Source organism: Amaranthus tricolor, chromosome 8 (genome assembly GCF_026212465.1).
Source record: "Amaranthus tricolor cultivar Red isolate AtriRed21 chromosome 8, ASM2621246v1, whole genome shotgun sequence".
Classification (NCBI taxonomy): domain Eukaryota; kingdom Viridiplantae; phylum Streptophyta; class Magnoliopsida; order Caryophyllales; family Amaranthaceae; genus Amaranthus; species Amaranthus tricolor.
This window is the reverse complement of record NC_080054.1, coordinates 25773550-25792775: the sequence shown is the minus strand read 5'-3', so window position 1 is coordinate 25792775 and position 19226 is coordinate 25773550. Positions and strand designations below refer to the sequence as shown.

Below are 19226 nucleotides of genomic sequence, written 5' to 3'. Positions count from 1 at the left end.
ATTCATACACAATCAATCAAAGATATAAGTTAAAATATTACATTAGATAGTGTAAAGATAGAAAGTGCATCAACTAATTCCAGCCGAATGCCAATTAGCCTGCACATTCTCCAATATTTTGACAAGAATAACAAACTCTAGTTTAACCAATTTTCCCGCCAAATGCCCAAAACCCTACTCTATTTAGCCCTATTTTATTTCTGTACGACGGCCAACCCAAAGTAATTATTGTACATATAAATAGAGGTATGGCAATTGGCAAAGAATACCTACATTTAACTACAAACATTAGAGCAAGAAATACTTCAATTGCTAAACCTTGTCATCTTGTCTCATAATAAATAAAAATAAAAACATTGCCAACATTACAACGTAGACCATCAATTATAATCTAAACATAATTATGGTTCTTACTTACACAATAGAATGCAGCAACACCAGCAACAACAATTGATACAATGAGTTTAGGCCTTCTAATATTTGATAAAAACAAATTGTCCGTATACACCCATAACCAATTAAGCACGAAATGTAATCCACAAGTCCTATGAAATCTTGACAATGACATTCCCTGCGAGGAACAAGAGAGTCCATACCAATTGTATCACGCTCCATATCTGATAGAACAATATTTTTACGGGTAACAAACTTCAATAATAAAATAAGACATGTTTCCTGAGTAAGAATTGTGATTATAAGAACAATTTCTTAGAGTATATAACATATTCTGGAACCCCAATCATCAGCTTAAGCTTTTGGTTGAGTTGGTTCCTTAATATGGTATCAGAGTCAATGTGACAATAGGTCATGCGTTCGAATCTCAACCACTCTTTATTTAGAGTGGGCTATTCAACACCGGGTATGAGGAGGGTATGTTAAGAGTATATAACATATTCTAGGGCCTCAACCATCAGCATAAGCTTTTGATTTAATTGGTTCCTTGACACAATTTGATATTAACGCCTTCACAAAATAATGATGAAAGAAAAGTGCTTCTAACCTAAAAGGTTAATGGTTCTAGAAAGGCATCCTGTTTTTCATAGTTTGCTCATCTCGTCATGAAATGCTGCTATACTGGAGTTGAAAGTTTCTAAAGAGAAGTCCTGCAGTCTCTCAAACATTGTTTTCTAATGAGTGAATCTTCATCATCAAGAAATGCATATCAAATGCCTTTGCATTGAATTACATTTGGCCAATGCATCTATCTGGCTAGAAGGTGGATTTTGCAAATACTGATACTGAGCAAAAATCAGAACAAATTTCTATGATATTTATTTATAAACAACAGTTTCTGTTATGAGGATGAATTTCCAGTTTCTAATTTTTAAATATCAAGACAATCATGTGAACTGCTGAAAACAACCTTCAACTGTTGGACCAAAGTCCAACGTTAGGCTTATATGTAAGTATTTATACTTCATGATGATGAAGTATGTCATTATGATTAATTAAAATTGTCTTTTATGTCTTACTTAAAGTAATCATTAAAGTTAAAGGGTTTGGCTCAAATTTATCAACAGGTTGTGGGCTTTAAGTTTATAGACACATTATATGACTGTATTCTGTGATGAGCTGAATACTTGTCACAAGTTATTATATATAGCAGTTATGGTTCTTAGGTTATACATATTCCTTTTCTCCCTACCATCCCATTATCAGAGAGAATAAAAAGTGAGAACATTAAAGGTCGTCACTTTGGGGAATACGTATTAATCTGGAAGATTTAATCGCTCTCGTTCTCCAAATTTCCCCGGTGTTATGGAATCAGGTAACCTTCGATTTTGTCTTTTAATTTGTTACTCTAATTCAACATAATAGATCTTGTTTGTCAGTAATGGTTTTCACCATCTTTTGTCCCAACAAGTGGTATCAGTTGCCCTTTATGTTGGATACAATTATATAAGTTTTTGGTTATAAGAAAATAAAGAAAAACAAATTAAAAAAAAAAAAAAGTTACTGCATTCTGAAATTGCTTTCCGCCGCATATTTCATATTCCAGTTTCAAGCTAATTGTTGTGAATTAGTTTTGGAGGCACCTAAATGTTTGTTGTATATTATTAGTTACTATTTACTTTCCTCTTCCGCCGCCCCTTGAATAAAAATTCAGGTTATCTACATTTCGATTCAAATTCCCTTCTTTAGTTTTTTTTAGGGAATTCAGTTTTTTTTAGGTCTTAGAATCGATTAATTTTATTATTTGGTCAACATTTCTATTTTTTTTTACTTTCTAAAATCTCATTAGGTGGATTAAGACTAAGATTATTTTCTGTTTTTTTTTTGGTTTATAGTTTAGTCAGATATTTTAAGAACTCGGTTTCTTTTAAGTTTTGAAAAATACAGTTTTTTGATAAGTTTTTTTTTTTCCACCAATTTAGGAAATTCCTATTTTTTTCTGGGCCTCTCTGAGGCTTTTAGTAAATGTTGTCTTTGTTAATAAGTCCTAAAGTGACCTCTTTTGTTAAAATTAAATTATTAACAGTATAAAAGGATGATAAATATAAATTATATTATTATTGATCAGCTCAAAAGAAAATCCCTAATAATATACTTGTGTGAATTTTTTTAGGTGGTGATAAACACGTGATAATTATAAGGATTACATGTGATTTTTTAATCAGCCCAAAGAAAGATTTTATAATAGACGTGTTATTTATTATCAATGTTTGCTTACTACAACAAACTGTCACTAAGAAGTTAGTATTTTCATCTAAAGATGGAATATTAACGGAAAACCGACATCTTGTGATGAGATATTACTAAATTAAACTTATTATTATTGGTTTTTTTAAGAATCAAAGTTGTGAGATTATTAAGTTTATTTTCTTGTTCTCTGCCAGTATATCTAATCCTGCTAATATTACTTGCAACATTAATTTAATTCTTATATTGAATGGCTCGAACTTTAAAGAATGAAAAGATAATCTTTCGATTGTTCTTGGAATTATGGATCTCGACCTTGCGTTAAGGGTCGACTCTCCTGCTCCAATTATTGATTTGAGTACCTCTGATTAAAATAGGGAGTTTGAAAGGTGGGAGAGATAAAATTGCATGTGTATGATGATATATTAAAAGGGCCATAATTGAAGCATTTAGGGGTACAATGTCTGATGACATAACTACAGCTAAAGCTTTCCTTACAGATATTAAGAGAAAAAAAGGTTTGTTAAAAATGAAAAGGCTGAAATTAGTACCATGTTGACAATCTTAATTTCATTGAGATATAAAGACAATGGTAATATCAGAGAGTACATAATGGAAATGTCTCATTTAACTTCAAAACTAAAAACACTAAACCTTGAATCTTTGAGGATTTAATAGTATACTTGGTTTTGATATCTTTTCCTACTAGTTTTAACCAGTTTAAGGTGAGCTATAACTGTTAGAAAGAGACTTGGTATCTGAATGAGCTCATCTCAAACTATGTACATGAAGAGGAAAGGTTGAAGCTAGAATAGACTGAAAGTGCTCATCTTGCCTTTACCTTGAAATTTAAAAAGAAAAGGCCACAGAAAATAGAAGTTACAGATAAGGATTCTCATAAAAACATCAAAAGGATAAATCAACCAATGTTGAAAATAAGAGTTTCTTTTGTGGAAATCCTAATCACAAAAAGAAGCAAATGCAACAATTTTCACGCTTGACATGCTTAGAAAGGTATGCTTCTTAGTTTGATTTATCTGAGGTTAAACATGGTGGATAGATTCTGATGCAACCACACACATCAGTGTGTCTTTACAAGGTAGCCTTGGTTGCCAAAAACCAACTGATGGTGAAAGATACATCTACGTGGGAGACGGCAAGACGATTGAAGTGGAAGCAATCGGAAAGTTTATTTGGATATTAATGAAACATTTATTGTATCGTCATTTCGGCAGAATTTTTTTCAGTTTCCACTTTGGACAAATTTGGTTTTCCTTGTTCATTTGGGAATAGGATTTTCAGTTTGTTTCATGATTCAAAGTTGGTTGGTTCTGGTTCTTTATTGTTGAATGATAACCTATATACAATTGATTCTATTGCTTCATATAATGAATCCTTGCAATTATCTTCGCGAGGAATAAAAAAAAAGGCAATAAATGAAAATTCAGCATCATCATGTCACAAGATATCAGGCCATATTTCTAAAAGGAGAATGGAAAGGCTTGTGTCTAATATCATTTTAGGACCTTTAATTTTCACAGACAAGAATGTGTGTGTTGAATGTATTAAAGGAAAACAAACCAATTAAAGGGGATATGATGTCAAAAGGTCTTTAGATGTCTTAGAACTTATCCACGCAGATATTTGTGATCCATTTCCAATTCCTTCATGGAATGGACAACTATATTTTATCAAGTTCATAGACGATTATTCCAGATATGGCTATATATGTCTCATTCATGAAAAGGCCCAATCACTAGACGTGTTCAAAAATTATAAGGCTGAAGTTGAAAATCAACTTAACAAAAGGATTAAAACCGTCACATTTGATCACAGGGGTGAAATTTATGGTCATTATGACGATTCAGTGAACAACGTCCAAAGCCTTTTGCTAAATTCCTGGAACAATGTGGTAATGTCCTCAGTAGACCATGCCTGGTACTCCAACTATGAATGGTTTTACTGAGAGACGAAATAGGACTTTTAAGTAAATGGTAAGAAGCATGATTAATCATTCTACTTCACCAGAGTCGGTCTGGGGAGAAACACTTAAGACTGCAGCTTATATTCTTAACAGAGTACCAACATAAGTGACTAATAATAAGACCCCATATGAACTGTGGACTGGCAAAAAGCTGTCTAAATCATTTTCATATTTGGGAATTTCCAACAGAGGCAAGGCCTTATAGGCCTAATGAAAAGAAATTGGATTCCAGAACAGTTAGTTTTTATTTTGTCGAATGCTCTGAAAAGTCAAGGGGATTTAAGTTTTATGGTCCTAAAGCTAAATCATTTTTTGAGACAATTAATGCTAGGTTTCTTGAGGTTGTCGATTTTGTGGAGAAAGATACATTTAAGAACATTGTTTTTGAAGAACAAAATATTATTATTCCTCCAGATGTCAGTGATATTGAATCGGTTTCTATATCAAACATTACTTATGACACAGTTCAAAACAATGTTATTGGAGAACCTTCCAGAAAACAAACTCTCGCTCCTCAAGAAGTTGTGCCATTCAGAAGATCCACTAGAGAGAGAAGAAGTGCACTGTGAGATGATTACATTGCATATCTTCAAGAATATGAAAATTCTACCTCTCTAGAGTGGATAGATGTCGAAAAGACAAGTTGAACACATGGTAATGGAAGATGACTTAGTCAACTTTCATCAAGCTATGGAAAGTGTAAATTCTCGGCAATAACTTGAAGCCATGAATGAGGAAATGCAATCCATGAAGGACAATGACGTTTGCGATCTCGTCACATTGCCAGAAGGTATAAAACTCATTGGTAATAAATGGACATTTAAAACCAAAAAGGATTCAAATGGCAATGTGGAGAGATTTAAAGCTCGTCTAGTAGTGCAAGGTTTTACACAAAAGGAAGGCATCGATTATAAAGAGACTTTCTCTCTGGGTTCTTCGAAAGACTCTGAGGATTATAATGGCATTGGTAGCTCATTTTGATCTTGAGTTACATCAGATGGATGTAAAGACGGCGTTTCTCAATGGTACTATTGATGAGACAATTTATATAAAACAACCTGAACACTTTGCGGTGGGTAACCCAAAGAAGATGGTTTGTAAACTCAAGAAATCCATCTATGGACTCAAGCAGGCGACTCATTAGTGGTATTTGATGTTTCATCAAGTGATTCTCTCATTTGGTTTCATGATGAATTTGCTTGATAAATGCATTTACCTTAAGTTTAATGGAAGAAAATACATTTTTTCTGATTTTGTAGGTTGATGACATGTTGCTTGCCAGCAATAATATTAAGCTTGTTGCGTGAAATTAAGAATTTTTTATCAAAGAATTTTGAGATGAAAGATCTTGGTGACGCCTCTTTTGTATTAAGTATTAAAATACATCAAGATCGTTCTCGAGGTATTCTTGGATTATCACAAAAGAGTTGTATCGAAAGGTATGACATGCAAAGCTGCAAACCAGGAGATACAAGCTCAGTGCCCCAAGAATGAATTTGAGGATAAGGAAATGGAAAATATTTCTTATGCTTCAACAGTAGGGAGTTTAATGTATGCTCAAGTTTGCACTCGTCTAGATATAGCACACATAACAGGGATGTTGGGACGTTATTTAAGCAATCTAGGATTAAAATACTGGAGCGTAGTCAAAAGGGTCTTACGGTATTTACAAAGGACAAAGCAATATATGCTCACATATAGGAGGTCAGATAATCTTGAGATCATTGGGTATGCCGACTCCGATTTTGCTGGATGCATTGATGCAATGAAATACACTTCTGGTTATATTTATATGTTGAATGGAGGTGCTGTCTCATGGAAGTATGTTAAACAATCCATTATGGCATCTTCCACTATGGCAGCAGAATTCATTGCATGCTATGAGGCATCAAATCATAGGATATGGATGCGAAATTTTGTCACGAGAGTGCGTGTATTTAATTCTATTCAAAGACCACTTAGGTTATATAATGACAACGACTCCATTGTGAAATTTTCCGACAACAATAAGAGTTTAAGGAAGTAAAAGTTTGTGGCTCTCAAATTCTTGGCTGTAAAGGAAAGAGTTTAGGGTAATGAATTGTCAATTACACATATTGGTACAAACTCTATGATTGCGGATCCGCTTACCAAGGTGTTACCACCCAAGCGGTTTCTTGAGCTTGTGGCTCATATGGGTGTTGTTTCTGTTATGGAGTATGTTTAGTTTTTGGTGGGAGTTTGTAATTCTGTTTTATTGAACGTGTGTTGACATTTTAGTTGAAAAGTTTTCTGCAGAAATAAAGTTATGATAAAGTTTGGTTTTATACCTTGATTATGTTTTTGGTAATATTTTGATCTCACTATTAAAGTGGACCAGATGGATACGGACATGTTAAGATCACATTACATGTTGTTTTCATGCTACACATCCACATCATGATCTATGTCATTCTTTTGTGGTTGTATTATGATCATTGAGGTCAAAGGCTGCTTTGGTCTATGTTGATATGATTGATCGACGAGATTGGTTTCTGATACATTACAATTTTTGACGATATGGTTGAGATCAAATTTGGTTTATAATGATACAAGTTTATACAGTATTTACATATAGCCCAAGTGGGATTGGACCAAAGTCCAACTTTGGGCTTATGTGTAAACATTTATATGTCATTATAATTAATTAAAATTGTCTTTGTGCCCTACTTAAAGTGATTTATTTAAAGTTAACGGGTTGGGGCTCAAATGTATCAATAGGTTGTGGGCCTTAAATGTGTAGAGACTCATTTTATGACTGAATTATATGATGGGCTTAACTAATAGTTACAAGTTATTATATATAGCAGTTATGGTTCTTAGGTTATACATATTCCTTTTTTCCCTGTCATCTCATTATAAGAGAGAATCAAAAGTGAGAACATTAAGGGCCGTCACTTTGCGGAATACGTATTAATCTAGAAAATCTAATTGCTCTCGTTCTCCAAATTCCCAGGTGCTGTGGAATCATAACTTTCAGTTTTGTCTTTTAATTTGTTTTGCTAATTCAATATAATAGATCATGTTTAGTTAGTTCACCATTACTAACAAACAGGATCTATTATGTTGAATTAGAAGAACGAATTAAAAGACAAAACCGAAGGTTACCTGAGTGATTAGATTTTCTAAATTAATACGTATTTTCCAAAGTGACGACACTTAATATTCTCACTTTTGATGCTCTCTCATAATGGGATGGCAGAGAGAAAAGGAATATGTATAACCTAGGGACCACAATAGCTATATATGATAACTTGTGACTAGTATTCAGCCAATACAATCATAAAATGAGTTTCTACACATTTAAGGCCCACAACCTGTTGATACATTTAAGTTCAAACCCTTTAACTTTAATTAGATCACTTTAAATAGGGCATAAAGACAGTTTTAATTAATTATGACATATAAATATTTACATATAAGCCCAACGTTGGACTTTGGTCCAACAATCTCCCACGTCGGCTATATGTAAAAACTGTATGAACTTGCATCATTATAAAACCAAATTTGAGCTCAGCCATACTGTCAAAAACTGTAATGTATTAGAAATCATTCTCATTAATCAATCATATCAGCATAGACCAAAGCAGCCTTTGTTACATTTGTCGTGACTAGACCTCAATGATCATAATACCAACACAAAAAAATGACATAAATCATGAAGTGGATGTGTAGCATGGAAACAACATGCAATGTGATTATAACATGTCCATATCCAACTTGTCCACTTTAATAGTGAGATCAAACTATTACTAAAAACTATAAAATCAAACTTTGTCGTAAAAAGTCTCCCTGGAGTATCTCATAATATTTAGCAAATGCTAAAACTCCAACCAGGGACAAGTCATTTAAGCTAACTATTAAAACCTATTAACAAGAGCTAGCTTATGACCACAACTAATAATGCATAGACAAAAATGATGTTGGATTGTTAATGGATAATAAATAGAGATCACTGAAGACATTACCTCAGGTAATTTGTGTTGTTGAGCTAGATGCTCGACATGGAGCCTTACATTTGATGAAGCAGCTAACCACAGGCGACGATCAACATCTTTATATATCGTAGAAACTATTTCAAATAATGTGGTCGCGCCATTTTCAATGGCCTTTAAGACTGAAGACTCTCTATCTCTGCGATTCCTGAAATCACAAACCCCAATGCAAGAAATTTAGTGAGTACATGTCCCAATTTTTTACATGGTAACTCTGGTTTTAACGATATTACATGGTAGGCAAACTTATTTTATAAATCTAAATGGTAACCCCAAATTTTGCACAAGTGGTCTATGACCTTTAATAAGATTTGAGCCTTAATTACGCAAAAAGAAAACGTTAAATTTATGGTGCTCCCCTCAATTCCTCGTCAAATTCCCTCCCAACACACAATCACAATTGAAAACAGAGGCTAGGGTTTTGAAATTCTTCCTCACTCTTTAATATGTAGCCATGCTATAGAAAATTACAGATATCATCAGTGTAGTTCATGCAGCAAAGAAAAGGATAGTGTTGTGTGTGTGGATGAAGAAAAGGATAAAATGCAATTCATACTTCAGATATTGACAAAGCATGTGATTTGGCCACAAGTTAACTCTCCCATGCATAGGAACAATAGTATTAGGCAAAAGCCCTAAGAACTTGTATGTCGTATCAAAGTAATCCTGCAAGGAAAAGTATGCAAAGAGTGATCAGAATGATAAAAGTAGTATTAAGGTAGATCATCTCTTCCAAACTTAACGGTAAAACAGAGAAAGAGAAACATTTAGCCATCTAGAAGGACAGCTAGTCAGGTAGTTAACATCATACAACTTTATAACATACTGATGTAATTTCCACCATGGTCAACTTTTCAATTTTTTGTGATCAAGGTCTTAGAGTCCTTTTGTTTGAAGGAAAAGGCTAAGAAAGACTTGCTTGACTTAATTTTCATGAAGAATGCTCAAAGTCAAAGTCAACTTGGTCAAAGTCGTTGTGGTCAATGCTATCAGCCTGTTCAAGGTCTTGGTAAAACAGAAGTCATACATACTTATGTTGATCCATGGTTAATACAAAAACCTTGGAAGGAGGTTATACATCACATACAAACCATAGTTACATAATCATTAAATACTTGGAACTTCCTCAACTCCTATAAAGAAACTAAAGTAATATGGAGACAAAAAAAACAGCATTTCCATATTAAAGATCCTTGTATGCCTTCCAGCTTTTGAACCCAACTGAAAAACATCAAAGGTAACAAAATAACAGAAAAGGTCATGACTGGTTTTCTTTTATAAAAATAGCATACACCATAATCAAAAGTGTACCATGTTAGTTCATTATTGTGTTACAAAGAGAAAGACTTGATGTGAATCCCTAATGTAGGCCAATCATGATAAGAAAATGTGCTAAAATGTGCTATTATTGTTCATTGCAAAACCTTGACCATATTTATATGTTTACCTGGTCTACTCTTCTTTGTCCTCACCCTTATAAGCTATCACCAAGCGAATGAAATTATTTGCACATTGCACATTATATTCCTTGGCTTGTAGAATGGTTTTGGTGGTAGTTCAACTCGATATGAACTCAAAATTTTCTCCACAAAATGCTTGTACATATCTTTAATCTATGTTCATGCACTGTCCCCAACACTTGGTGCCAAGTACAACTCATAAACCTCATCCCTCGCTAATTTGATTAATCCTATACATCTCACTTATTCAGATTATTATGGCATCTCGTTTGCGAAATTCATGAACTTGCATTAAATGCAAGTAAAAATGAGCCAAATCAACAGAAAATAGACAAAAGTTTCCAATTGTTCTATATGGCAACAATAGTAGCCAGAAAATTTAGCACAAATAACAAAGTGACAAGGAAAACTATATACTCCTCCGTCCCTCTCATATAGCATTATTTTCCATTTTGAGTTGTCCCTCTCATTTTGCATCATTTCTACTTTTTGGACAGTGGCCCACTAGTCTCTTTTGATCTCATCCATACATTTTAACTCTCTTTTAATTCATCCACAAAATTCATTGTCTCTCTTCATTTATAACAAATAGCTACCCTTTTCTTAAAAAATACTGATGTTCTCTTTGCTGCCATCCTAAAGGGACAGAGGAGTAAGTAACTGAACTACCACAAAAATTGGAATAACGGGCAAAAACACAGTGAACTTACTGCCATACTCCCACCCGAAAAAGCATCCAAAACTGCACTACCTTGACTGCACATCAATTACAGATATTGTCAATGATATGCTAGAAAGAGTAAATATTGAGAAAAACCCTAGCAAAAAGTTTCTAAAAACTTGTAATTTCTAAGAATAGCTGCAGAAAATAAAATGTCTAATTTGTTACTCCCACCCCCAAAAGCATCCAACAGTTCAGACCCATTGCTTGTTGTACAGTCCTCTACAATGCTCAGGATTTATTCCTGGGAGATTAATGTTGGTTAATGTCCTCTCAATGGAAATTATCAAAGGTTACAACAGAAGCAATATGAGTCCCAGGTGCATGATCAAATTGGACCTTAGGAAAGCATATGACTCTCTGGAATGGAGTTTCCTAAGGTCCATCATAGAAGAAACAGGCTTCTCGATATTGTTCATTGATTGGATGATGTCAAGTGTGTCAACGGTGTCCTATTCCATTCTTATAAATGGTAACACATGAGCACTTGTTTGTTCAATGCCTTTACATGTGAGATGTGAGAAGTATTGTTATGATAATTTTCAGGCATGAAGCTATCCTTAAATCACTTAGCAGGAAATTCAAAAAGTTGTGTGGTTAGTCAAGAAATCTGTTAGAGCTATGGTTTATACAAGAATTTGGTTTGAAACTGTATATGAAGTCTGGAAAAAAAGATGCGATAAAGTTCATGAGGGGAACCGTTCAGCCATTGATCAAGCTGCCAGAATATCCAATTTAGAGCTGCTGCCCTTGGCTCTAACAACCTCACTGAACACTTCCTATCTGGCACATATTTGTGATCAGAATTATGATCTTCATTCCGATTTCCTTTGTTTTGTATTGATGTGAGCTAGTCAAAATTGTTGACTTGAGCTAGCTAGTTGGATATCTTTTCTTTGCACCAGAAGAGTGTACTCGTGCAACCCTTCCTAGAAGGTGGGCTTGAAACATAGTAATGGAGTTAAGCTAGGAGGGATGTTAGTTTTGTGATTTTATCAGTTTGATGATGAGGGGAGTACTCTTTTGTACTGGTTGTCTTTCTTGGGTAGTTAATAAATTTTAAATTGCCCAAAAAACTGATGGGGACATTTTCTTGAAATTAAATTGTGGCAAAGTAAAAGGAATTGACCAAAATAGATAGTGGCATTCTCATGGGGACAAAGGTATAATTTGTCTTATTATTACGAAAAAAGAAAAAATGAACAACCCACACAAATATAAAAATGAAAATTCTAAAAGAATGAATGGAGATAAATTAAAGAAAAGGAAATCAAGAGGAAAAAAGTGAAGAAAATTATAAAAAAAAAAAAAAAACAACTAAAAGCACCAGATAGATTATCAAAGAAAGAAAATTGAAAGAAAAAAAAGCTAGAAGATAAATGAAGACTGAAAATCGAAGAATCCATTGAAGAGAAGAAAAAGGATGAAGAATATAAAAGAATAGATCAAGAATCCACGAGAAAAGGATTAGAAAAAGAGAAAGAAAACAAAGAAGCTACCTAAATTTGTGGCCTTGAGTGAGAATCCACAAAGCTATAAAACTGTAAGTAAATTCGAATTTCTAAATCCTGTTCTCTCTTCAAAGAAGATAACTTTTTCCTTTCTGATTGTCATATGATAAATTATTTAAAAAACATTTTCTTCCAACAAAAAAAACGCACAATAGGCGCACAATAATGTGCTCCTTCTACGAAGCCCAGACTAAGAAAAGCCATTTTTAAATGGTCTTATTAGAGCATTTTAAAATTAAGGTGGATAGAAATCTCATCAAATACTGAGAAAATGTGCAAGGAAACAAGGAAAGCAAAGCACAAGAGACTACCAAGAACCAAATTAGAGCAGTTCCACATATGTATAAAAGAATCATTGATGGTGACATTTAACCTATAGCAACATTCAACGAATAACTTGCTCATTCTGCTCTGTTCCCATCAGTAAGAAGACTTAAACAAAAGTCATATGTATCTTCTTTGAGAAGATCTTACCCAACACAATGATCACCAACAATTAGTGTATGAGTACTGATATGGAGCAATCCCATATGTCCATCAGTGTGGCCCTAATATTGAAAAAAAAATTATAATATAAGTGATAATTACATGATACACGTAAATATAATAACATACCGAGTTCATAAACCTACTATATTTTTATGTTTAGAAATATGCAGATCAACAATTTATGTTTAGCCGTAAATCTTAAAAGCATGGTAGAAGATACTTAGTAAAATTATTAATCAAAACAGAGACAGTAGTTCTGCCACAATGTATAAAAAGTTTGTTAAGCTAGGAAAGAGATCTGAAAGAGGTATTACTATGGTTCAAGATTGATTGTGGCCCCAGGAAAAGGGCATAAAGAGGCAACTTGCCTTGGGATCAAAGATATTACAACAAAGATAGCAGTGCCCTTGAAGTGAAAAGGAAACCCCGTTAAATGTATCCATATATCCTTATGCAGACTCCTCATCTTATCTCGAATACCTACGTCAGCTCCTACTGGCATATGTATGACACTTCGACACTTTATTATTTCATTTTTGGCTCATATAATGGAAAGGTTTTACAAGATAGCCGAGTTGGACACTTTTACACATTTTAAAATCCAACAAGGGTACCCAAGTCAGACTACCATCTAAGAGACACCCCCTAATCACCAGAGCAACTTACTTCATCCTTTCTTTGAATTTTTTGTAAACCACTCTGCGAGGAAGGAGTGCCGCACACTATGAATACAGTTTTAAAAGGTAGAGATTTCAGACTTGAAACCTGTGTTAGGTAATACGCTGTGTGAATTTTTCATTCATCCAAAATGGCCCAAATTTAACATAAAATCAACCAAAATGAACTAAAGAATAACTTGTTTCAAATTACGATAGTTTAACGAGGAGTCTTGTCGATACCCATCAGTCACACAAAGGATCCAGTCAGAGATATATAATCCGAAAAATAATCTAGGATTGAAAAGCCAGTACTAGATGAATATGCAGTTAGCTGGATACATACTGGAGCAAAAATGACTTGAAGCCACTGACCCCCAATACAGATTTCTTCCCCACCAAAAACTGATGTATATCCAAGAGACCAGTCATCTGCATATAAAGTTGAAATGACACATCAAACCTCTACAAAACATAGTGCAAAAACAAGATCATCAACTTGTATTGGCCAGGTTGTAAAGGTTTTTAGATCTACCAAACCGATAATGCCTGCATTGCAAAGGCGTAAAAACTAGAATTTTATGTCGACTTAAGAGAAATCTCATGTTCTCACTTCTCGGTCATATTTGGAGGTATGGCAACAGCATCACCGTGACCGTTACTACAATTGCGACCGAAACTGCATTTTTGTACCACACTACAAAATAGTAAACACGGAACAAACAACTTTATCCATCAACACTGGTTAGTGTCACATGATTTGGCAAATCGTGAATTTAAAAAGCAAATTATGGTCGGTCTTGGGCTGTTATGGTAGAATACTTATTGATAGGGTAGTGGAGAGGGAGGAAAATCATTAAACAATTGTTGAGTGGGTTTTGTGGAGCTTTTAGCTCATTTGGGAGTGAATCATGCCTTTTGAAAGCTCGAGAATCCATCTTTCAATACAGCATTTCTAGATCATATCATCCTTTTCGGATCATTATATGCTAGCTAAGTCAGTTCATTCAAGTAACAGTAAGATCATTATATGCTAGCTTCAGATCATTATATTGCAAATGTGAATGAGAAACTGAAACACTTTCCCCTATACACCACCATCCCACAAAAATACTAGCAAGTTCACAGAAATACTGCATACTGCAGTACAACCCCCTTACCACCCTAAATCACATCCAAGATTATTAACAACCCATTACCATAATGCCATTACCCTTGAAACTTGTTGATAGTAACAAAAAGGTCGCTTACAATAGGCCTTGGTAGAAAACATCAGGTGCAACTTCACACAAATAATAAGAGCACATTATTTAATGAGTTATTTTAATCTAGTCCATTATAATCCACAAAAATCTTTCCAAAAGCTGACAAGAAAATTCAGGATCCCTTCATCCGCCAAAATGAACCATTTACACATGACTTTATTGAAGAACCCTAGCTCAATCCTAACATAAGTATTCTCAAAATCAAGCATAACAGTATACTTGACATCTTAACACATTGAGAAACATCTTCAAACACCTCGTTAGTCACTACAGCTACATCCAAAATCTTCCTGTAACAAAAAGGTACACTGGGTAACAAACTAACAAAGTCGGTGATTATAAAGGAAATCAAGATCACCTTTTCCAATACGATTCATTGTGTTTTTGTGGGCCACCAGAACAGCATCAGGATTGCATATTTGAATAACTGACAAACCTGAAACAATTCTATTAAACAAGTCAAAAAAACATGAAATTGAGTGCAAATATACATGATGTAATGAACAAGGTTTGAAACAGAAAAGCGAAGGTAGAATGTAGAAATGTTTGAAACAGAAATGTTGCATGATTAGGATAGAAATACATAAGATAAACATGCTTCCGAACAGCGCAGATTTCATAACCTACTTTTCTACCACCATACAAGTGAGAACATGACCAATAAATTGGCTCTCTCTCCCCCAAACTACATCTAATGAAGGAGCTCTGTCCATAAAAATTCTTTAATTTCTTCCATCCAAACGATCCAAAGAATGGCAAAGAAGCAACAATCCAATAGAAATTTTAAGTGACCCCAAACCCTTTGCTTCGAAACCAAAGAATCTAGCTTGAAGGAAATCTCCAATTTACAAAGGCCTCATCCAAAGCTTTCCCCATATGTCAAATAATCGATTCCACATGTCCCTTAAAAACTTGTAATGCAGTGCTATTAAAACACATAATACAGCATTGCAGGTTATGTAACACCCTCAAAGTATTACAGGTTGAGTGATGATTGTAGTCGTCTTTTTTGTAGGCCCTTTCTTACGTCTTCATTTCGCATTTTGTTTGTCATAGTGTGTCTACTTATCCATCTTAATACGCACATCTTTGTATTAACAATAAACAAATAACAAAATGCAGATTAAAGGCAATGCCATTTTCAAAAATGATGGCCATGCTCGGCACTGATAGCTCTTTTCTCCGATAAAATTAGGCTATTTGGGGGGAAAGTCAAGGAAAAGACAAAAGAACTTACCACCCACATGATCAGGATGGTGATGTGTAACAAACACAACCAACTTTCTTGGTAAAGCTGCAACAATATCTGCAAGCTGATAATACAAAAGGTAGTGCATGAGTGTCATAGAATATTAGGAAATTATCCAAATCTATTCTGTGACAGCTTCAACAAAACAATTAAACCCAATTTCAATTATAAATAAGATCCACCAATCTTCAAACACACAGCAAACAGTTTGAAGTGATTGATACATTGCAAAGCAACAAAAGCATGAGTATTTCTTTTTTTTTTTGAAACAAAAGCATATGCATTTAAGTAAAGCTACATGCAAAATAAAAAAGAGATCGGAGTGTGATCATTCATTTATGGGATTGTCCTGCGTAAGCAACAGAAGAGTGAAAACAGAGTACAGATGTTGACTTTCCTAAGCTCTGCAACCCACATGAGAATTTTGACTGCTTGACTATATGTTCAACTACAACAATGCCATTTTAAAGAAAATCAATAACCAAATAAACCATGAAAAAATATATTGTTTAAAAAACTCCTAGTAGGTAAAGGGATTTGAAGAACTCCTTTTATCCAGCAACTGAAATGGAAATGATTTTCATTTGTTGCAGATAGAATTACAGAAAAGATTATCAATGTAAAGCAACTGTACAAACCCTAAACAAAATCAGATGCTGCACATAATACTTTATATACAACTATTCAAGACATTCGCTCATCCAGAGTGATTTATGTTTTTTGTTGAGTTTTTTCATGTAAATTTCTCCTATCACGGATTTAATTCATGAAGCTTGATGTAATTTACATATCCTGACAAGCCCCTGTATTACCAAGATTAATTCCAACCAGAAACCACAGGTAATGTCTATGCACACAAGATAGTTGCTTTAAAAAAATTCTTTAAACGTTACAAGAAAAACATCCATCTCACACTGAAATATATGAGGACAGCAATCAGAATGATGTGTCCATCTCAAGCTTTTGACATTTAGTTAAAGGACTACCTGCTGATGGAACTGCAATTTGCATCCTGGATCCACCATTAATGCATCTCCATAAGCAACAAAATCTTTATCTTTTTCAACACTGGCTATAGTTTGTGGAGCAATGACAACCAAGTTGGTAGTGGAGAAAGGCTTACTGGTTCTACTTCCCATTGGAACAAGAATAATGCCCAATGGATATTCCTATTTAAGAGCCACAAAGCAATTATACGTACAGTATTACAACATCGACAAAATTAACCATGTCAAAAGAAGTGTTAGCGACCAAACATGATAGAGTTCAAAAAGACAAACTACATACGTCTCTGTTACTTTGTGCATATTAAAATATTTAACAAATGAAAAAAGCCTATGTAGACTGTTAATGTATTGGACTAATTTCCACAAGACATAACAGAAGAGTAGCTCATAAAAAAGATACTAAATAAGGAATGATTTTAACATTTCATTCTCCCAATGCCATTGATGTGTTGGACTAACTTCTCCGCAACGCATAACAGAAGAGTAACTCATAAAAAAAGATACCAATTAAAGAATGTTAAATAACAAAAAGCACCCCATAAGAAATGTAAAAGAACCTAAAAAAGCAGAAGTAGTAACTAACAAATAACACACTTGAAATAATTCAACCTGATAATGCAAACTATGTGAATGTTCCCACTTAGAGTATTCAGAGTCATGTAGAAAACTGTTAGCCACCAAAGGACCTATGCGGTAACTATCTTGTGTGACTTCAGTGAGCCATTTGGAGCAATGAGTCGAAGTCGTCCACAGGCAAGCAACTGCAAGTAAATTAACAGAGTTTAACAAATCAAGAGAAGGTTAAAAGAACTTCAGAAATTACAAAAATGCAATGATAAAATTTTCACAATTCAAGCTCCTATCGACCACATATATTTTGTAGATACTTTCTATCAACAACATTTCATCGCCCTAGTTGCTATTAAGTGGTTCACACCTAGGGTGGAGTTTGGGGGTCGAATATATACGCAACCTTAACCTAGTTGTACAATTGGTAGTGATAATAAAGAGGTTGTTTTCGATTGACTCTTAATATCAAACATCGTCTGCAACTTCATATGTATAAGAAGTGCACATGATTAAAAGGAGTAAATCTTTTACTATAGTACATCGTAACTATCTCACTAGATGCCAATCGCCAAAGACTTTAACGGGTCATAAAAGAGTTTAACATGTCATTTTAATATAAGATGACGGAATCCGGTGAGATAATTACAATGCTTGCCTTATAACTCGTACATATCAAACTGTGCGGCTAGATTTTATAAATGAAATAAACTTCAAGTCTGTTTTTAATTAATGATTCCACTAATTTAATATGCACTGCTGCCCTGCTACCTCCACACAAGAGTTTCTCTCAAGTAAAAACGCATTTAAACCGAAAACAAACCGCTGTAACCCCTTTCAGCAAGTGAGTAGTGGGTAGTGATGAAAACGGTATGGATTGGAGATCCAGGTCCGAATTCAGGCTCTTCCACATACTTCCAGAATCTCCACCGTCTTTCAATCAGTGAATCAATTCCTACCTGCTCAGATATCTGAAAAATAATTTTTAAGAAATCACAGTCTTATACTCCCTCGGCTTTATGCTGCATTTTCCATTTAGATCCTCTCGTTTGATAAATTTAATCCTCTTTTTTAATCAACACACATTTAAGTTATATTTTCATCTGATTCCCTATTTCTCTCACTCTCTTATAAATCAACTTTTTTTACCTATTTTTCTCCTTTTACTTTGTTTTCACACGGTTTGTGTTTGCGTAAAGAGTCACTGACGGAGGAAGTAATTCTAAGTAGCAAGAACAATGATAGTGTTCACAATTGACAAAGACAATGAAAAAATTACCTGATTTAAAGCCAAATGCAGGTCAAATTTGCTCAAATCAAAGCTATTATCTCCCTGAACTTGAATATCAGATTCACCTAAACTCAATTGAACAGAAGGAAGGTCCCATAGATCGGAATCAATGTACGAATCGTACTCTTCAACTTCGAATTTGCTCGGCCTGGCTTGCTTCGTTAGCAGGAATTCATCCTCGTTTGAAGGATTTGTAAGAATCACCGCTAATTTGAAGGTGGCCATTGTAAGTTTTGTAGCTTACAATAATCTAGGGATTTCACAACTGCTCATACTTATATACAAAGGGGTTGGTCTGATCATTGCTAATTTGTGATGTTAAAAAGTGGTTGGGAAGACAACTCTATTGTCTACACTTGGAGAGAACATGAGC

At 34.2% G+C, this 19226-nt stretch overlaps 1 protein-coding gene across 6 annotated transcripts; it reads right to left on the bottom strand.

The window, feature by feature from the left end:
• Positions 1-288: 288 nt before the first annotated feature.
• LOC130821090 (uncharacterized) lies at positions 289-19226 on the bottom strand. Of its 6 annotated transcripts, none has more exons than XM_057686721.1 (13): positions 18842-19217; positions 18386-18533; positions 17605-17756; positions 16975-17157; positions 15977-16052; positions 15098-15175; positions 13821-13906; positions 12804-12877; positions 10808-10853; positions 9194-9303; positions 8611-8785; positions 1001-1103; positions 366-571 (listed from the first exon to the last, which is right to left on the bottom strand). In XM_057686721.1, exons 1-12 carry the CDS (start codon positions 19076-19078, stop codon positions 1038-1040), a joined length of 1431 nt encoding a protein of 476 aa, XP_057542704.1. In that variant the 5' UTR covers positions 19079-19217; the 3' UTR covers positions 366-571; positions 1001-1037. The 6 variants fall into 6 exon arrangements, with proteins under 6 accessions (XP_057542703.1, XP_057542700.1, XP_057542706.1 ...); XM_057686722.1 differs by having other exon boundaries at positions 481-617; XM_057686720.1 differs by lacking the exon at positions 1001-1103 and having other exon boundaries at positions 289-617; positions 18842-19226.